The sequence below is a fragment of the Oryx dammah genome, unplaced genomic scaffold (genome assembly GCF_014754425.2).
Source record: "Oryx dammah isolate SB20612 unplaced genomic scaffold, SCBI_Odam_1.1 HiC_scaffold_15, whole genome shotgun sequence".
NCBI lineage: Eukaryota > Metazoa > Chordata > Mammalia > Artiodactyla > Bovidae > Oryx > Oryx dammah.
Genome location: NW_024070199.1, coordinates 26,294,158 through 26,316,590, shown reverse-complemented (window position 1 = coordinate 26,316,590; position 22,433 = coordinate 26,294,158). Strand labels below are relative to the sequence as shown.

The 22,433-nt window shown below is 37.0% G+C and overlaps 1 protein-coding gene and 1 pseudogene across 1 annotated transcript; both read right to left on the bottom strand.

Moving 5' to 3' along the window:
• Positions 1 to 7,888: 7,888 nt before the first annotated feature.
• On the bottom strand, positions 7,889 to 8,815 carry LOC120874406 (olfactory receptor 147-like). Its single transcript, XM_040255777.1, has one exon. The coding sequence runs from the start codon at positions 8,810 to 8,812 to the stop codon at positions 7,889 to 7,891; it is 924 nt and encodes a 307-aa protein (XP_040111711.1). The 5' UTR covers positions 8,813 to 8,815.
• An 8,595-nt stretch (positions 8,816 to 17,410) lies between these two features.
• On the bottom strand, positions 17,411 to 18,332 carry LOC120874383 (annotated as a pseudogene).
• Between the last annotated feature and the right edge of the window lie 4,101 nt (positions 18,333 to 22,433).

Below are 22,433 nucleotides of genomic sequence, written 5' to 3'. Positions count from 1 at the left end.
CAAGCTTCACTTCATTTAGGTCCCTGGATTTTTTTTCTCAAAACAAGGATTATATATTGTAATTGGAATTCAAAAACTTATCCCCCTTAGTTCAGAAAACTTCAGAGCTGGCTCTCTTATCAGTGGTCTCTACCCAGTTGATACTGGAAATGCATTTTCAGATTCTTGAGGCTTAATTCCTTTGATTCTAAGGGAGACAGCCTAGACTTAAATTGACATATTGCTTGGAAATTTTTCTTAACTAATATAATATCTAATTATTTTCAGTCCTTTCGAGCAGCAGAGAAATAAAAAAGGTTTTTATTATTACACTTGCTACCTGATTAGACACAGAAGATTTAATGTGTGTGTAATCATGGGATGCATTTGCTTAAAAATAGGCTAGAAGCTTGTTCAGTCTTTTCCCCAGTGTATAGGTTATACGTATACATGGGAATAAGGCAATTATATATCTTGGATCATGACCTGTCTTTTGTTTCTTGTGGGCTCACTGCTTTACTCCTTTTCATTTTAGGTATTGTACATCCCTCAGTGTAGATCTGAAGTAACTTCTCATCTCCTCATTACCTTCACCTCTAAGGAAAAACTAATACATTATTTCATTCCTTCTTATTCCCATTTCCCCAATGGACATATTCTCTGTAAGGCTCCTATTTCCAGATTTCCTTATTTCTTTATCTGAAAATTTTCAAGTGTTGCAGCAACTCATTTCAGTTCTCTCTCCAGAATATCTCTGAAATAATTTGCAATGTTGCATACTCCTTCTATGGGGCTTCCCCAGTGGCTCAGTGGAAAAGAAACTGCCTGCCAATGCAACAGACACGGGTTTGATCCCTGGGTCGGGAAGATCTCCTGGAGAAGGAAATGGCAATCTCTTCCAGTATTCTTACCTGGAAATCCCATGAACAGAGGAGCCTGGTGGTTTACAGTCCATGGTGTCACAGAGTCAGACAAGACTTAGCAACTCAACAACAACATTCCTCTATACCTGTGGAGGATTCATGTCAATTAATGTATGGCAAAACCAATACAGAATTGTAAAGTAAAAAAAAACAAAAAACAAAAAACTTATTTGAAATTTCTACTTGATTCTCCCACTGGGTCATTTTCTGTTACATTTCAGTAACTGAGGTTACCAATTTCTTCTCATCACAGAAAAGAATAGGGACTATGGAGTTGGAGATAGTGTTGTGAACCTTAATTTCCTACTTACAAACTATAATTCTTTGGGCAAGTGATTTCTCTTTCTGTTCCATCCTGTAAAATAGTGATGGTAGAAACAGCTTCTGTTTGATTGAACTACTGTGTTGATTTAATGGAAAAAGCTTAAGTGAACTGGCTAAGAAAATACCTGGAATATGGTAAATAGTCAATAAACAACAGCTGTCATTATCCATGCTTATAAATTTCACTAGGTTCTCCACCACAGCACTCATCAGACTTTTTTGCCACCTGATTATCTGTGCTCCTCTAGAAACTGTAAATTCTATAAAGAAAAATACTTCTTCTACTTTGTTTACTATATGGCTCCCAGATCTAAGACAATGCAGAGTACCTAGAAGAAAATCAATAAATATTTCTGAAAATCATGTTATTTTTCTCTAAGAGCCATCAGAACATATTCAACATTTCTCTTATACCAAATCACAACATCTGCAACCACAATTACCTCCACCCATGTTCCTTAGCCACCACACAATTTCTGACTTTGGATGTTTAAATTGAACTACTGTAATACTGAACTTTAGTGGCTTCTAATGATTATTTGAGCATTTTTGAAAATACTCACTCTTATTTAGCCATAAACACTGAAGTCAGAAATCGTTGGTGTATCTGTCTCTAGTTCAAGTACCTCTGATGGTTCTCCATTACCCACTTGGAAATTCAAGCAATGTAATAAAAATATATTTCTCAAAATTATTAAATATTGGTTAAAACCAAATAAGAAATTGAGTAAGAGTTATCTTTGATGAGAAGCCATGAAAAGACCAATTTGATTTATGAAGTCTTTTGCACAAATTAACTATTGTAAAAAATTTAACCTTCTTAAAACCATATTAAAGAAAATTAGAGAATGTTTACTTTTCTGAGACAAAGCAATTGCTTTGGTAAGTTCAACTTATTTTAGAAATATATATGTGTTTCCATGTGAAAAATAAACATTTATATGTCTATATTTATACACACATTGCTTACATTTAGTGGAAGGAAGGGGAAGATAATCATTTTGAAATATAAGAGCCTTCTCTTATTAACAGAAAAGCATCAAACTCTCAAAAGAATGTCTTCAGTTTGCTCAAAAAGTAGTTCCTCACACACAAAACAGTGACTTGTGCTACCAAAATTAAGTGATTTATTTATTTTCATAACAACTCCTGAGAGAGAGAGAGATGGGCAAGACCAATAGGCACTGAATTTCTAATGAATAAAAATTAAGAGTGTGCCATCTAAAATTTTTTGGTTTTTTGAAATTTTTTCATAGCTCCCTACCTGTTGTTTACAATCTTTGAAATACATTGTATAGTATTTAATTCTACTAGTCTAGCTAAATTAGGTAAGAGAAGGTATGACACATGATATAGCATTTTGAAAAATAATCCAATGTATAGAAAAAATTACTAATTATATAAACAGAGGTTAGAAATACCCCAGGAAACTTCACAAATGCTTATGATATTAATTTTAAATAAGAGACAATAGACTCTCTTCTGGGAAATCCTTGTACCAGTCCTGGCTCTCCATCTCAAAGAATGTCTGATTATATATAGTAAAGATCCCAGTGGAAGTTATGATGTATTAAAAGCTGACTAAGCTGACTGTGTTTTTCAGACCCTAAGTGAAGATAATCAAGCAGAAAAAGGACCTGTCATTCCATGTGGTCAGTGCTCAGTTTTCATGTCCTCTTCAGAACCAAGTGGCCATATCTGAGTGCCCCTTCATTTCCTCAAAAAAGTCCATAGCCAGAAATTTCTGAACCAATGAAAGAATGAAAAATAGCATGCAAAAATGTGTCTTAACAAATCCCAGAGTGTAACAGTACATGCATTATTTGAAGAGAAGTGCAATAATCAGGGTTATCTATGTAGGGTATCAACTAGCTATCAATGATCAACACAGGAAAAATATCTTGCCTCTGAGATTCGTTAGATCATAAATTCTCCAAACAGTGTACAACATAATAGATAATAGATGAGGAAAAAGAGCATTGGGTCTAAAGATTTTTTTTTTTCCTAAATGGGAAAAGAAAGCCTTCTTACAAATAGCATCTGTCCTGAAAGTAACAATATTCTTCATAATCAAAACTATCAGAGTGTGAAAAATCGATCTCTGATAATTCTCCCTGTGAATTAAGTGAAAGTGAAAGTCACTCAGTCGTGTCAGACTCTTTGCAACCCCTAGGTTATACAATCCATGGAATTCTCTAGGCCAGAATGGTAAAGAATCCACCTGCAGTGTGGGAGACCTGGGTTCAATCCCTGGGTTAGGAAGATCCCTTGGAGAAGGGAAAGTCTACCCACTGCAGCATTCTGGCCTGTGAATTAAGGAAGAATATTATTTGTCTCTGAGTAGGTCCTTGTCAGAGAATGAGGATTTTATCATTGGGAAATGTTTTGGAAATATTTTTAAATGTTTTCAAGATATCCTAAGTAACCAGCTCCCATTGGTGGGAAATTTTGACTTGGATAAGATTCGAATTAATTAAAAAAATTGCTTTAGTGAATTTCCCAAATGAGAGCTCTTAAGAAAAATTTTAAAAATCAGATTAAGATCCTTGAAATGTATGCCTAAATTTTTAATTGCAGAAAAATTTATAATACTACGGGAGAACAAATTGGTAATTATTTTGCAATCTAATTTCACCTCCTCTTATCTCACTCTAAGAAGACTTTGAGTTCTTCAGAGGAATGTTAATAAGTAAGGAAAGCAGTTCTTTTTTTTTAATTTAAAGTTTTAATTTCTATTGGAGAAATAGAATAGAAATATTGTGATAGTTTCAGTTGACAGTGAAAAGACTCAGCCGTATACATATATTTTTCCATTCTTCCCCAAACTCCTCTCCCATTCAAGCTGTCACATAACATTAGGTAGAGTTCCCTATGGTATACCAGAGGTCCTTGTGGCTTATCCATTTTTAAATATAGCAGTGTGCACAAATCCATTCCAAACTCCCCATCTCTTCTTCCCATCCTTCCCCTGGCAACCATTAGTTCATCCTCTAACTCTGTGAATCACTTTCTGTTCTGTAAGTTCATTTACATTATTTCTTGTTGGATTTCAAATATAAGGGATTTCATATGATATTTCCCCTTCTGTGTCTATGTACTTTGTTCAGTATAACAATCTCTAGGTCCATCCATGTTGCTGCAAATGGCATTATTTCATTCGTTTTTAATGGCTGAGTAGAATTCCATTGTATATATGCACCATGACTTCTTTATCCATCCCTCTATTAATGGATATTTAGATTGCTTCCATGTCTTGGCTATTGCAAATAGTGATGCAATGAACATTGGGGTGCATGTTTATCTGTTCAGTTGATGCTTTTCTCCAATATGCCCAGGGGTGGGATTGCACTGTCATATGGTAGTTCTATTTTTTTTTTTTAAGGAACTGCCATACTGTTCTTCATAGTGGCTATACAAATTTACATTCCCACCAGCAGTGTAGAAGGGTTCCCTTCTCTCCACACCTTTTCCAGCGTTTATTCTTTGTGGATTTTTTTGATGATAGCCATTTTGGCAGGTGTGAGGTAATACTCAACCTAAAGCAAATCAAATCAGGTTAAGGCCAAAATAAAGCACTTCTAGACATAAAAAGAAAAAAATAAAGCTAGTGGAAGTAAAGAAATCCTAAAGATAAGAGCAGAAATAAATGCAGTAGGTAAAGAAAACAGTTGCAAAGATCAATGAAATGAAAACATGGTTCTTTGAAAAGATAAAAAAAATTGATAAACCTTTAGCAAAACTCAAAAAGGGAGGGGACTCAAATCAATAAAATTAAAAATGAAAAGTAAAAAGTTACAAATGACTCCACAGAGATACAAAGAATCATAAGACTATGATGAGCAACTGTATGCCAATAATATGGACAACCAGGAAGAAATGGACAAATTCTTAGAAAAGCACAGTCTCCAAAGACTGAGCCAGGAAGAAATAGAAGATATGAACAGACCAATCTCAAGCACTAAATTTGAAACTGTTATTAAAATACTCCCAGCAAACAAAAGCCCAGGACCTGATGGTTTCAAAGGGAATTGTACCAAACATTTACAGAAGAATTAACACATATGCTCCTGAAATTGTTCCCAAAAAATTGCAGAGGAAGGAAAAGGTTCAAACTCATTCTATGAGGCCACTAAGACCTGAAACCAAAGCCAGAAAAAGAGCACAAAAAAGAAAATTATAGGCCAATAGCATTGGTGAAAATAGATGCAAAACTCCTCAACGAAATTCTAACAATCTGAATCCAACAATACTTTTGAAAGATCACACACCAGGATCAATTGGAATTCATCCCAGGGATGCAAGGATTTTTCAAATTCTGCAAATCAATCAATGTGATATACCACATCAACCAATCAAAGAATAAAAACAATATGATCATCAACAATATGATCATACAATAAATTTTTGACAAAATTCAGCATCAATTTATGATAAAAACTCTCCAGAAAGTCATAGAGGGTACATGTGCATGAGTGCTAAATCCCTTCAATTTTGTCCAACTCTTTGTGACACTATGAACTGTAGCCCACCAGGCTCCTCAGTCCATGGGATTCTTCAGGCAAGCGTACTGGAGTGGGTTGCCGTTTCTTTCTCCAGGGGATCTTCCTAACCCGGGGATCGAACCTGGGTCTCTTGCTTTGCAGGCAGATTCTTTATCACTGAGCCATAGAAATTAGGGAGTAGCAGAGATCCTTAGGTTTCTGAAAGTCTGTTTCTGCCCTGTTTCAAACCAGGGATCTTTGACATGTGAGGCAAACATGATAACTACTACACTACAGATACAAAGCCTAGAGGGTACCTTAACATAATAAAGGCCATATACAAAAAAACTATGGCAACCCACTCCCAGTATTCTTGCCTGGAAAATTCCATGGGCAGAGGAGTCTGGAGGGCTACAGTCTATGGGGTCACAAACAGTGGGACACAACTGAAAGACTGTGCACAGAATCGTTTAAGTATTTTAGAGTAACCATTTCCCCGTATTTTCTCCAAATAAAAGTAATCCAACATCCTATTTGAGAAAAGTCATAGCTTGAATTAGTCATCAAATATTTCTTTCAGATTGTTATTTTCTAACAGCATTTTGAGTATTTTATACCCTAAAATCCATGAGGAAGTAGCCAACAAAACAGAAGTGATAAAGTTTTGCCCAGGTCACATACAGTGTTGGAGGTTGATGAGTTTAATTTTTTAATTATCAAATAACTTTTCATTCTATCCATAGAAATCCTGTGATCTCCTTCATATTTCTAGGTCTTCTAGAAAAGGAAGGGAATCATAAAATGAGTCTTTTATTTTCAAAATTTTATTTCCTAGATTCCTTATCCCTAATTTGAGTTTAAATCACTAATAGTTATTTTATCTTTGGGGGGATAAAATGTCCTATAACTTTTTCCTCACAGGTAGTTACAACATTTCTACCTTCATCTCAAAAGACCCTACTATAGTACGATCACTGTGTATCATAAGTTTATTAAAGCTTTATGGACTAAACATTTAATGTATTAGATGGAATAGGTTAAAAACCCATATTTAAATGCAGTTCCTGACCCTCATGAGAAACCCCCACAAAGACCTCTTATTTATTGGCAATGTGGCTTGTTGACCTTGGCCTCATGACAGGATTCTGAACTCTTTAATCTACCAAATCCTGTTCCTTGAATTACAAACACTTAAAAATTTTCCTTTTTTTTTTCTTAATTTTTTGGAAAAAAATAGTGTCCTTACTTAAGCCAGTCATTTCCCCAGTATTCAGGTCCATAGGCTTCCTATTTCCCAACAACAAGCACAAAATAAATTATTTTCATAAGCAAACAAAACAACAACAACAAAAAAACTGAAAAAAAAATACCCATCCTGAGAAAAATTCATGTGACCCAGGGACAAAGCATAGTCAAATTTCAAATTAGAATATTTTCCTTTGTGCCGTGTTTAATTAAACAAGAATAATGAGATAAAGCAGAAGCAAAGTATACTGAGATTAGTAGACTTTAAAACACAAAATTAAATTTATTCTAGCTGTCTTCATTAAGAAATATACAACTGTAAATAAAGCAATTACTACTTTGAGTTATACTTTCCCATCCAGGAGTATATGTTAATAACCTGTTATGTGCAGGACTGGCTGTGTAAAAGTAAGAAACTTCTTGTCAAAAAAGCAAAATGTGCATTGGCAACAAAAACAAAAATTTTTATACTTAGCCATTATGTAACTTTATATCTCAGGGATTAAATGAAATATATTCTTGCTCAAGGAAGACTGGAAGGAAAAGAAGAGAAAACATTCTCTGATTCATGCTTCCAATGGCAGATGTCAGATAAGACAACCGTAAAGACACAACATCAAACTAATGTTCCCCGATTTAATCATCAGTAGACAAGTCTTCTATTTCAACAGGGGAAAAGTTCAAACTGATAGAAAAGACAGATTTAATAAATTTTTCTGGAGTATTAATAAACAGGAGAAAGTGAGGAAAGGAAATTGTGCTAGTGGTAAGAAAAGAGAGACCAATTCTAAAAAGTGGAAATAAATTGTGAGATGACTCAGCTCTCCTTCCACATGGTGAAAAAAAAATAAGATAGTCAACAAAGTTACTATGATTAAACACAGAAACTTTCTGCCCTTGACCAACTTCACAGAGAGAGAGATACTCTATTCAAAATTATTTCCTACTCAGGATTTTTCTCAGAGCAGTTTTCACATCTTTGTTTCTCAAACTATAGATTAAGGGGTTCATCATAGCAACCACATTGGTGTAAAAGACAGAAGAGATTTTTTCCTCACCAATAGAACCAGCAGAAGATGGTTTGAGATACATGAATGACATTGATCCAAAGAACAGAGAAACAGCAATTATGTGGGAAGTACAAGTGCTGAATGCTTTGGACCTGCCCTCTGTGGACTTGATTTGGAGGATATTGGTGAGGATGAGACAATAAGAGACAAAGATAGTGAAACTGGGCACAATGATGTTGATGCCCACCACAATGAAAACTACAAGCTCATTGACATAGGTACTTGTGCAAGAGAGCTGGAGCAAAGGGTGGACATCACAGAAATAATGGTTGATGGTGTTTGCATCACAGAAGGTCAGTCTCAGCATGCATCCAGTGTGAGCCATGGCACCAGAAAATGCCATCAAGTAGGAAGCAAGCACAAGGCTGGAACACACTTTAGGGGACATGGCAACATTATACAAAAGTGGGTTACAGATGGCCACATAGCGATCATAGGCCATTGATGTCAGCACATAGCATTCAGAAATGACAAAAAAACAGAAGTAGAGCTGGGTCATGCACCCCATGTAAGAAATAATATTCTTCTTTGATGTGAAGTTAATCAGCATTTTGGGTGTAAACACAGAAGAATAACAGAGATCTATGAAGGACAAGTTAAAGAGGAAAAAGTACATGGGGGTATGCAGATTTGAATTCAGTGTGATTAGGATTATCAACCCCAAATTTCCCAGAACAGTGATCATATACATTCCTAGGAACAGTAAGAACAGAGGGAGTTGGAGATCAGGTCGGTCTGTTAATCCCAACAGAATGAATTCAGTCACAAAAGAATCATTTCCAGGAGCCATTCTTCTCTGAGGGAATCTGTGGATACAGGACAAAAGGGTTCCATTAGAGAACAACCCAGCTCTTCCATAGTGTCTCATCCTACGAAAGAGCTCAGTTTTTTTCTTGTTTAGTCAGTAAGTTGCATCCAACTCTTTTGTGACCCCATGGGTTGTAGCCCTCATGGTTCTTGTGTCTATGGAATTTCCCAGGCAAGAATACTGGAGTGAATTGACATTTCCTTTACCAGAGGTTCTTCCCAACCCAGGGATCAAACCTCATCTCTTGCATTAGCAGGAGGGTTCTTTACCACTGAGCCCCAGGGAAGCCCAGCACAAAAGAGTATACACACTGGGAATGCCTGACACTATCCCAACCTGGTCCCATAGAATCTGACTTTACCATTATTACAATACAGAGTGATGTGGACTTGCCCTTTATTAGAGCTGTTACAAGCTAAATATAGCAAAGTACATCACAAACAGCCTACAGAGGGAAGGTCAGTCCTGCCATATGCAAGCATACCTGCTGGATAATCCAAGGGGAAGACAGATGGATTGGGATACAATTGTTCTCCTCTCATTTCAACATTTCCTTATTTTCTTCAACTCTTCCCTCACCACTATAACTGGAGGAAGTAATCCTAGCAACCTGGCCCTGGCTTCTAATGCAGATTAGCTGTGACATGGTCTAAATCAAAAATATGCTTTCGAATCCAAGATGAGGGGACCAGAATCTATAAGAGTTGCTACTCTACTTGTCACAGAGTTAAAAGCCATAAAGTTAGAAGAGTGAGAGTTACACATATTTAGAGGAAACTTCCTGACTGATATGTCCTTTGAGCCCCCTCAGACAGATTTATCCACTAGCTTCACTTGACTCCCAGAACTACACAAAATGAGAAACAATGGACCCTGAATTTTCATCTCAGAACAAGGAATAAGTTTGCAAATTGAACTCAGCATGTAAGATGAATTCAGAAACTCACCCTCCTTAGGGCAGAAAACCTTGGGGCTGGCTCCATTATCATTAGTCTTCACCTTGCTGGTACTGGAAATGCAATGTCACATTCTTGAGGCTTGATTCCTTTGACTCTAAAATGAGACAGCATTGGCATATGCCCTCAAAAACTTTATGAACTACCATAATTTCTGGTTATTTTCAGTCCCCTCAAGAGGTAGAGGAAAATAAAGCATTTTATTACCACACTCGCAACTTGATTAAACACAGATTTAATATGAGTGTAATGATGTAAGGCACATGGTTAAAAACAGACTAGAGGTTTACTCCAACAATTCCCCAGGGAGTCGATCATATATTAAACAAAAAAAAAAAAAAAAACAAAAAAAAAGAAGGAAACTATATACATGGTTCATGATCTGTCTTTAGTTCCTTAGGGACTCACTCTTTTAACCATTTTCACCTTACTCTAGGGATTGAACATCCTCAGGTGGATCAAAGTAAATTCCTGTCTCCTCATTATCTACACATCTGAAGAGAAAGCTAGTGCATTCCCTCTTTATGTCCATTTCTTAAATGAATGTGTTTTCTCGAAGGGTCCCATTTTCAAGTTTCTTTATTTCTTTATCTCAATGTTTTCAAATGTTGAAATAACTCATTTCAGTTGTTCTGTCTGCGGGAAATCGCTGAAATAATTTGCAATACTCTATGTCCCTTTGATGAGGGCTTCCCTCATAGCTCAGTTGGTAGAGTCTGCCTGCAATGCAGGAGACCCTGGAGAAGGGCATGGCAACTCACTCCAGTATTCTTGCCTGGAAATTCCCATGGACAGAGGAGCCTGGCAGGCTACAGCCTAAGGGATCACAAGAGTTGGACACGACTAAGCATACAGCACAGATGTCCCTTCTATATTTTATACACTTACAGTTTATAACTCTAACACACACCTGAAATTTCTTCCTGATTCTCCTGTTGGGTAACTTTCTGTAAAAATTCAGTAACTGAAGTTATCAGTTTCTTCTTGTTATAGAAAACACTAGGGACTACAGAGTTAGATGGTTGTGAATCTTGCCTTCCTTCCTCCAACATTCAACTGTAACAGTTGCACAGTTTAGTTGCTCAGTCATATTTTCTACAATATTCTGACAGAATAAAAACTAATATGAAAGAACATTTACCTTATCTAAAAATGAAACAAATTTAACTTCCATTTTGAGGCTTCTCAAATGGCAGAGTGTGACCAGCTTTAAAACTACTAGACCATTCAGGAATGACCTAAGTCAAATCCTTTATGATTATACAGTGGAAGTGAGAAATAGATTCAAGGGATTAGATCTGATAGACAGAGTGCCTGATGAACTATGGATGGAGGTTCGTGACACTGTACAAGAGACAGGGAGAAGACCATCCCCATGAAAAAGAAATGTAAAAAAGCAAAATGACTATCTGATGAGGCCTTACAAATAGCTGAGAAAAGAAGAGAAGCAAAAAGCAAAGGAGAAAAGGAAAGATATACCCATTTGAATGCAGAGTTCCAAAGAATATCAAGGAGAGATAAGAAAGGCTTCCTCAGCGATCAATGCAAAGAAATAGTGGAAAACAACAGAATGGGAAAGACTAGAGATCTCTTCAAGAAAATTAGAGATACCAGGGGAACATTTCATGCAAAGATGGGTTCAATAAAGGACAGAAGTGGTATGGGTCTAAGAGAAGCAGAAGATATTAAGAAGAGGTGGCAAGAATACACAGAACTGTACAAAAAAGATCTTCATGACCCAGATAATCATGATGGTGTGATCACTCACCTAGAGCCAGACATCCTGGAATGCAAAGTCAAGTGGGCTTTAGGAAGCATCACTACGAACAAAGCTAGTGGAAGTGATGGAATTCCAGTTGAGCTATTTCAAATCCTAAAAGATGATGCAGTGAAAGTGCTGCACTCAAAATGCCAGCAAATTTGGAAAACTCAGCAGCGGCCACAGGACTGGAAAAGTCAGTTTTCATTTCAATCCCAAAGAAGGGCAATGCCAAAGAACACTCAAACTACCACACAAATGCACTCGTCTCACACTCTCATAAAGTAATGGTCAAAATTCTCCAAGCCAGACTTCAACTGTATGTGAACCATGAACTTCCACATGTTCAAGCTGGTTTTAGAAAAGGCAGAAGAACCAGAGATTAAACTGCCAACATCCACTGGATTATCAAAAAAGCAAGAGAGTTCCAGAAAAACATCTATTTCTGCTTTATTGACTATGCCAAAGCCTTTGACTGTGTGGATCATAATAAACTGTGGAAAATTCTGAAAGAGATGGGAATACCAGACCACCTGACCTGCCTCTTGAGAAACCTATATGCAGGTCAGGAAGCAACAGTTAGAACTGGACATGGAACAACAGACTGGTTCCAAATAGGAAAAGGAGTATGTCAAGGCTATATATTGTCACCCTGCTTATTGAACTTCTATGCAGAGTACATCATGAGAAACGCTGGGCTGATGAATGAAGCACAAGCTGGAATCAAGATTGCTGGGAGAAATATCAATAACCTTAGACATGCAGATGACACCACCCTTATGGCAGAAAGTGAAGAATAACTAAAGAGCCTCTTGAGGAAAGTGAAATAGGTGAGTGAAAAAGTTGGCTTGAGGCTCAACGTTCAGAAAAGTAAGATCTTGGCATCCAGTCCCATCACTTCATGGCAGATAGATGGGGAAACAATGGAAACAGTGAGAGACTTTATTTTGGGGGGCTCCAAAGTCACTTCAGAAGGTGATTGTAGACATGAAATTAAAAGATGCTTACTCCTTGGAAGAAAAGTTATGACCAACTTAGATAGCATATTCAAAAGCAGAGATATATCTTTGCCAACAAAGGTCCATCTAGTTAAGTCTCTGGTGTTTCCAGTAGTCATGTAAGGATGTGAGAGTTGGACTGTAAAGAAAGCTGAGTGCCAAAGAATTGATGGTTTTCAATGGTGGTGTTGGAGAAGACTCTTGAGGGTCCCTTAGACTGCAAGGAGATCCAACCAGCCCATCCTAAAGGAAATCAGTCCTGGATAGTCATTGGAAGGACTGTTGTTGAAGCTGAAACTCCAGTATTTTGGCCACCTGATGCGAAGAACTGACTCACTAGTAAAGACCCTGATGCTGGGAAGGATTGAAGGAGGGAGGGGAGAAGGGGATGACAGAGGATGGAGATGGTTGGATAGCATCACCGACTCAATGGACATGAGTTTGAGTAAACTCTGTGGGTTGGTGATGAACAGGGAGGCGTGGCATGCTTCAGTCCATGGTGTCGCAAAGAGTCAGACATGACTGAGCAACTGAACTGAACTGATGGAGAACATATTGGTAATTGTTTTTCCTTCTACTTTCACTTCCTGTTATCTCCTTGGAAGAAGGCTTTTAGTTCTATGGAGGAATATTAATAGGTAAGGGAAGCAGCTTTTCTAGGAACAAGTTCAAGAGAGAAAAAGTATAAAAGTTCTTACCTTTACCTCTCTATCCTCTGTCTTACTGTTCACGATGGTCACAAATGATGAAAATTGTAGTTTAAAAATATTATAACACCATGCCCACCTCTGTTTTTGACCAATGGAAATAAAACTTTTATTTTATTTTTTAATACAAATTTATTTATTTTAATTGGAGGTTACATTTAGAGCACAGATATGAATTCACTGCATTTACATACACACATGTGAGGGAAAAAAAAAATATATATATATATATATATCTCAGGGAGTCTGAAAATAAGCCACTCCATTTATGTTCACTTGACTTTCAACAGGGATGCCAAGATTATGTGGTAGAGAGAAAAGTCTTTTCAACAAAACCTACTAAAATAATTAAGTCTGTTTTAAAGGAATGAATTTGGAGCACTGCACAAAGTAAGAAAGTTAATTCATAATAAACCTTATATCTAATTATGAAAGGTAATATTATTAAACTCAGAAGAAAACATCAGAGTAAATCTTTTTGACTTTGGGATGGACAATGGTTCTTAGATATGACTGCTGCTGCTGATGGTAAGTCGCTTCAGTCGTGTCCGACTCTATGCAACCCCATAGATGGCAGCCCACCAGGCTCCCCTGTCCCTGGGATTCTCCAGGCAAGAACATTGAAATGGGTTGCCATTTCTTTCTCCAATGCATGAAAGTAAGAAGTGAAAGTGAAGTCGCTCAGTCGTGTCTGACTCTTGGCGACCCCATGGACTGCAGCCCACCAGGCTCTTCTGTCCATGGGATTTCTCAGGCAAGTGTACTGGAGTGGGGTGCCATTGCCTTATCCATAGATATGACTAATAAAGGACAAATGAAAAACAAAACAAAACAAAAAGTGGATGCTGAAAATTATGAAATTAAAAACTTTTGAGGTTTCAAAGATATCATCAAGAGAATGGAGGACTAACACAATGGAAGAAATGCTTATAAATGATATATCTGATAAGTACATAGTATCCAAGATATATTCAAATCCAAACACATGGAATTTTTTTCCATTTTATTCATTTCTTCTGGGTTTTGAAATATAATCTGCTTCCTTGATGGCTTAGATGCTGAAAAATCTGCCTGCAATTTAGGAGACTTGGATTCAATCCCTGGGATGGAAAGATCCCCTGGATAAGGGAATGGCTACCTACTGCAATATTCTTATCTGGAGAATTCCATGGAGTTTCTGGGCTACAGTCTGTGGGATCACAAAGAGTAGGACATTACTGATAAACTAACACTTTCAGTTTTTTTATACAGCATTGTGTAAGTTTAAGGTGTACAGTATAATGATTTGATTTACATGCATCATGAAGCAATAACTACAATAAGAACATCCATCATCTGATATGGATACCAAATAAAAGGTAAAAAAGTATCCTTTTTCAGTATCATGCATCGAACCTGGGATGGTACGGGGAGGGAAGAGGGAGCAGTGTTCAGGATGGGGAACACGTGTATACCTGTGGTGGATTCATGTTGATGTGTGGCAAAACCAATACAATACTGTAAAGTAATTAACCTCTAATTAAAATAAATAAATTTATATATTTTTTAAAAAGTATCCTTTTTCTTTGTAATGAGAACTCTAAGGATTTCCTCTCTTAACAACTTTCACACAAAACATTTAGCAGTGTTATTTGTATTTATCATATTGTATATTACATCTAGTATTTATTTATCTTAGAACTGGATATTTGTCCTATCTTTATCCACTTGCTCTTCTCTCCAGATCCCTGCCTTTGGTAACCATAAATCTGATCAATTTTTCTATACATTTCTTTGTTTTCTTTTAAGGTATAACTTACCAACAATATTATATTAGTTCCTAATGGGTAATTACTTAGCCAACAAAGGTCCTTCTAGTCAAAGCTATGGTTTTTTCAGTGGTCATGTATGGATGTGAGGGTTGGACTGTGAAGAAAGCTGAGTGCTGAAGAATTGATGCTTTTGAACTGTGGTGTTGGAGAAGACTCTTGAGAGTACCTTGGACTGCAAGGAGGTCCAACCAGTCCATCCTAAAGGAGATCAGTCCTGGGTGTTCATTGGAAGGGCTGATGCTAAAGCTGAAACTCCTGTGCTTTGGCCACCTCATGCGAAGAGTTGACTCATTGGAAAAGATTCTGATGCTGGGAGGGACTGGGGGCAGGTGGAGAAGGGGACGACAGAGGATGAGATGGCTGGATGGCATCACTGACTCGATGGACGTGAGTTTAAGTAAACTCCGGAAGTTGGTGATGGACAGGGAGGCCTGGCATGCTGCGTTCATGGGGTCGTGAAGAGTTGGACATGACTGAGTGACTGAACTGAACTGAATGAGTAATAAGCTGATTTGCTATTTCTATACACTTTGAAATTAACATCAATATGTCTTGTTACCAACTTTAACCATTCAAAGATACTACATAATAATCAGCTATATTCCCCACACTGTTCATGCTTATCACTTGTTTATTTTGCAACTGGAAGATTATATCTCTTAAAGTCTCTCACCAACTTCTCTCCTGCCCCCTCTTCCTTCCCTCTGGCAACAGTCTGTTTATTCTCTGTATCTGTAACAATTTCTGCTTGCCTACATTGTTTATTTTTTCTGTTTTGTAGATTCCAAATATAAGTGAAATCATACAGTATTTGTCTTTTTCTATCTGACTTATTTCACTTAACATTCTCTAAGTTCATTTATGTTGTCTCAAATAGCAAGATTTCATTCTTTTTTATGTATGAGAAGTATTCCATTGTATAAATATATACCACGTCTCCTTTATCCAATCATCCGTAATATCCCTGTGACTTTAGGCATACATATCTTGGCCAATAATACTTCAATGAACTTCAGGGTGTACATATATTTTTGAATTAGTGATTTTGTTTCCTTTAGGTAAATACTCAGGAGTGGAGTGTCTGGACTGTATAGTAGTTCTATTTTTAATTTTTGAGAAACTTTCATACTGTTTTCTGTTGTGTTTACATGCCACCAACAGTGCATGAGGATTCCCTTTTCTGTACATCTTTACCAACAATTTTTGCTTATTGCCTTTTTGTTTGCCATTCTGACAGTAATGAGGTATCTCCTTGGATTTGATTTGCATTTCTCTGAAGATAAGTGAAGCTGAACATCATGTCATGGGTCTGGTAGTCATCCATATGTCTTTGAAAAAGTACACTTCTGCCCATTTTTTAATTGGGTTCTTTGTTTTCTAGATGCTGAGTAATACAGGTTATTTTTATATTTTGGATATTATTAGCCTGTTTTCAGACATAATGTTTTCAAATATCTTCTCCCATTCAGTAGACTGAGTTTGTGTTTTGCTAAGTTTCTTGTGCTCTACAATGTCTTTTCAATTTGATGCAGTCCCTTCTGCTTAATTTTGCTTTTATTTCTTAGGCTGAGGAGACATATCCAAAAAACTTTTTGATACTGCTGTAAACTTTTCTGATACTCACCTTGAGAAAAAGCCATATACAACCCAAAGACAAAGTTTGAAAGTCAACTTTCAAATTAGAGTATTTTCTCCTTTCCATGTTTACTGAAACAAAAACAATGACATAAAGTAGAAGCAAATTACTACTCTGAACTTAGCTCTCACATCCAGGTAATATATTTTAACAATATGTTATGTGCAGGACTAGATGTGCAAACTAATAAAAAATTTTTCCAGGAAAATATAATGTGTAATGTTTAGAGAAGTAAAGTGGTTTATACTTAGCAGTCATTATGGAACCTTTCATCTCAGGCATTTAAGGAGATGCAGTCTTTCTCAAGGAAGATTGAAAAGACAGGAAGAGAAAAAATCATCTAATTCATACTTCCAATGGCAAGTAGCAGATAAGACATCCTCAATGACACTATGTCACCCTAATATTCCATGTTTCATCATCTATAGAGCAGTTTTCTATTTCCAGAGGGGAAATATATTCAAACTGAGAAAAAAAAAGCAAGAGGTAATATTTTTTTTCTAATTAGTGTTAATAAATGGGAGACTGTGAGAAATTCAGCAAATGGTTAGGTAAGAGAGAAGTATGGCTCTACACAGAGTGGAAATAAATTGAGAGATGACTCAGATTTCCTTCTACCTGGTTAAAAAGAAACAAAAAGATTGTCAACAAAATTATTAAATACAGAACCTTTCTGCCTTGTGACCAACTGCACAGAGAGATATTCTATCAATTCAAAATTCTCTCCTACTCAGAGATTTTCTCAGAGCAGCTTTCTCAAGCTGTAGATTAAAGGGTTCATCATGGCAACACATTGGTGTAAAGAGAGAAGAGACTTCTTTCATCCATAGACCCAGCAGATGAAGGTTTGAGATACATAAATGTATATGATCCTAAGAAAAGAGAAACAGCAATGATTGGGGATAGCAGGTACTGAAGGTTTTGGACCTGCCCTCTATGGAGCTGATGTGGAAGATGTTGGTGAGGATGAGACCATAAGAGACAAAGATGGTGAAACTGGGCACAATGATGTTGATGCCCACCACAATGAAAATTACCAGCTCATTGATGTGGCTCCCTGTGCAGGAGAGCTTGAGCAAAGGAAAGACATCACAGAAATAATGGTTGATGTTGTTTGCATCACAGAAGGTCAGTCTCAGTATGCATTCAGTGTGAACCATGACACCAGAAAATGCCATTAAGTAGGAAACAAGCATAAGGGTGGAACACACTCCTAAAGTGTAGGGACATGACAACATTATAGAAGAGTGGTTTACAGATGGCTACATAACAGTCGTAGGCCATTGGTGTCAGCAGATAGCATTCAGTAATGATTAAAAAATGGAAAAAGTAGAGCTGAGTCTTGCATCCCATATAAGAAATAATATCCATCTTTGATAAGAAGTTAATCAGCAGTTTGGGTGTAAATACATAAGAATAACAGAGGTATATGAAGGACAAGTTAAAGAGGAAAAAGTCCATGGGGGTGTATAGGTGTGAATTCAATGCAATTAGCATTATAAGTCCCAAATTTCCCAGTACAGTGACCATGTACATTCCTAGAAACAGGAAGAACAGAGGGAGTTGGAGATCATGTCAGTCTGTTAATCCCAACAGATTGAATTCAGTCACAAAGGAGACATTTCCAGGAGCCATTCTTCTCTAAGGGAATCTGTGGATACAGGACAAAATTGTTCCATTAGAGAACAACTCAGCTCTTCCCATAGTGTCTCATCCTACGAAAGAGTATTTTTGCTGTTGTTGAGTTTCTAAGTCATGTCCGAGCCTTTTGTGACTCCGTGGACTGGTTCCATGTCCATGGGATTTCCCAGGCAAGAATACTAGAGTGGGTTGCCATTTCCTTCTCTGGGCGATCTTCCTGACCCAGGGATTGAACCTGCATCTCCTACATTAGAAGATGGATTCTTACCACTGAGCCACTAGGAAAGTTCAGCACTAAAGAGTACAAACACTGTGGATGCCTGACACTATCCCAACCTACTCCCATAGAATCTGCCTTTACCTTTATCACTATACAGTGCTGTGTATTTAGCTTTTATAAGCTAAATATAGCAAAGGATATCACAAACAGCTTACAGAGGAAAGGCCAGTGCTACCATATGCAAACATACCAGCTGAAAAAACCAAGAGAGAAGAGGGGTGGCTTAGGACACTATCATTCTACTCTCATCTCAACATTTCCTCATTCACTTGAGGTCTTCCCTCATCAGTAGAACTGCAAGCAGGGGCCCTAGCAACTAGGTGCTGGCTTCTAATACACCTCAGACTTCATGTGGTCAGAACCAAGAATTCTGTTTGTAATTCAAGAAAAGAGTCTATGAGAATTAAGTAACTTCCCTTGTCACAAAGCAAAAGCCATAAATGTAAAAGAGTGAGAGCTTTATCCTCTTAGAGGAAACTTCCTGACTGATATGATTTGAGCCCACTCATGTTTTGGAACATTCTCTGATCCTCTCCAACAGATCCCCTGGGATCACTTGAGTCTCAGAACTACACAAAATGAGAAAGACTAGGCATACATTAGGTTCCCAATTTTCATCTCAAAACAAGGAATGAGTATTGTAAATTAAATTAGGTATGTAAGTTGAATTCAGAAATTCACCCTTCTTAGTTCAGAAAACCACAGAGCTGATTCCCTTATCATTGATTGTCGCTCTGTTGGTACTGGAAATGTAATTTCAGGTTCTTGAGGCTTGATTTCCTTGATTCTAAGAGGAGACGACCTAGACATATTCTTAGGAAATGTTTATGATCTAGTGTAATTTCTAATTATGTTGTCCTTTCAAGCAGTGGGAAAAGTCAAAGCCTTTAATTATCACACTTGCTAGTAATTAGACACAGAAAGAGTTAATGTGAGTATAATGATGTAATGCTGTTGGTTAAAAACTGGGTAGAAGCTTTCTAAGTCTCTTCTCTGAGGTGTAGATCATATATATATATATATATATATATATATATATATGGAATAAGGAAATTAAGATTCCTGTGTGTGATCTGTCTTTAATTCTTATGGACCTATTGTTTTAATCATTTTTGCTTTACTCTGGGGACTGTGCCTCCCTCAGGTAGATCCAAAGTGAATTCCCATCTCTTCATTATCTTCAACTCTGAAGGGAAATATAGGACACTGCTTCATTCCCTCTCTATGCCCATTTCCTAAATGGACATATTTCTGTAAGAGTCTTACTTCCAGCTCTCTTTATTTCTTTATCTGAAAATTTTCAAATGAAGCAATTTTCAAGTTTTGCAGCAATATGTTCCATATTATACATGTAAGCATCCTAACTCGATTCCCCTCCTTTTAGTGAGGTCCAAACAGACACAAAGAGCTTCAGTTGCTACAAGAAATGATAATTAAATTGATTCCTTAATCTATTGCCAAATGTAAACTTTAGAAGTGTTATTTAAACTTCTATATTATTTTATCCACAATATTCTGATAGAATGAAATCTAATTTGACAGAAATTTTATTTTTTCTAAAAATGAAACAAATTGCATTTTGAGGCTTCTCAAATGGAAATCTTGTGACCAACTTTAACATATTTTTTGCACATCAAATAATGGTAAAATACAAAACAGAGTGGCTGCACTTCTGTATGCCTTTAAGGGTTCCCAAGTAGTTTAATTATTATTTACTTTTTTAGATACACATTTTTCTCAATAAGGAAGAGAAATTTATAAAACGGGGTAAAATATAAATGAAAAAAAGTTCCAACTGGGTCAACTATTTTTTAAATATAGGCCTTGATATGTGAAAATAATATATGTTGATACTAAGATCAAGGGATATGGTATGAGTGCCATTGAAAATGATAAAGGATATAGCAAGGAGTTAAAAACTGTAAGTCAATGTTGAACATCAAAAAATACAAAAAAAGCAAGCATATAAATGTTGCTAAATTCATAACATGTAACCCTTCAGAGGATATTCAGTTCAGTTCAGCTTAGTTGATCAGTCGTGTCCGACTCTCTGCGACCCCGTGAGCTGCAGCAAGCCAGGCCTCCTGTCCAACACTAACTTCCAGAGCTTATCCAAACTCATGTCTGTTGAGTCGGTGATGCCATCCAACCATCTCATCCTCTGTCGTCCCCTTCTCCTCCTGCCTTCAATCTTTCCCAGCATCAGAGTCTTTTTAAATGAAGCAGCTCTTCGCATCAGGTGGCCAAAGTATTGGAGTTTCATCTTCAACATCAGACCTTCCAATGAACACCCAGGACTGATCTTCTTTAGGATGGACTGGTTGGATCTCCTTGCTGTCCAAGGGACTCTCAAGAGTCTTCTCCAACACCACGGTTGAAAAGCATCAATTCTCTGTGCTGAGCCCTCTTTATAGTCCAACTTTCACATCCATAGATGACTACTGAAAAAACCATAGCCTTGACTAGATGGGCCTTTGATGGCAAAGTAATGTCTCTGCTTTTCAATATGCTGTCTTGGTTGGTCATAACTTTCCTTCCAAGGAGCAAGCGTCTTTTAATTTCATGGCTGTAATCACCATCTTCAGTGATTTTGGAGCCCCCCAAAACAAAGTCTCTCACTGTTTCCAGTGAGAAGAACACTCATCTATTCCTCATCTATTTGCCATGAAGTGATGGGACCTGATGCCATTATCTTAGTTTTCTGAATGTTGGGCTTTAAGCCAACTTTTTCACTCTCCTCTTTCACTTTCATCAAGAGGCTCTTTAGTTCTTCACTTTCTGCCATAAGGTTGGTGTCATCTGCATAGCTGAGGTTATTGATATTTCTCCCAGCAATCTTGATTCTAGCTTGTGCTTCTTCCAGCCTGGCATTTTGCATGATGTACTCTGCATGTAAGCTAAATAAGCAGGGTGACAATATACAGCCTTGACGTACTCCTTTTCCTATTTGGAACCAGTCTGTTGTTCCATGTCCAGTTCTAACTGTTGCTTCCTGACCTGCATATAGGTTTCTCAAGAGGCAGGTCAAGTGGTCTGGTATTCCCATCTCTTTCAGAATTTTCCACAGTTTTTTGTGATCCACACAGTCAAAGGCTTTGGCATAGTCAATAAAGCAGAAATAGAAGTTTTCCTGGAACTCTCTTGCTTTTTCAATGATCCAGCAGATGTTGGCAATTTGATCTCTGGTTGCTCTGCCTTTTCTAAAACCGGTTTGAACATCTGGAAGTTCACTGTTCACGTATTGCTGAAGCCTGGCTTGGAGAATTTTGAGCATTACTTTACTGCGTGTGAGATGAGTGTGATTGAGAGGGAGTTTGAGCATTCTTTGACATTTCCAAAGAATTTACCAAAATTATCATCAATATATGTACCACATCTTTATCTAGTCATCTGTAAATAAACATTTATATTGTTTTCATGTCATGTCTATTGTGAATATTGCTGCTTTGAATATAGGAGTATATGTATCTTTTGGAATTGTAGTTTTGACTAGATATATGCCTAAGAGTGGGGTTGCTGGATATAAGGTGATACTTTTGGCATGTATGAATAAAAGCATAGCAGTTTTATTTATTGACAAGAGTGAGGGAAAGAAATGATGATAAGCACTGAGATGTAACATATTGCTTTCTGCAGGCCATTATAAAACTTGGTACTTTGAGTGAAATTGAATACAGGAATTTATAACACAGTGACATGCTTTATTTATTTATTGACATACTTTAAAAAGATGATCTTGGTTGCTGTGTTGGGAATAGACTGTATGAGGCAATGGATGAATCAAGGATTTAGTTAGGAGGACTTTGTAGTAATAA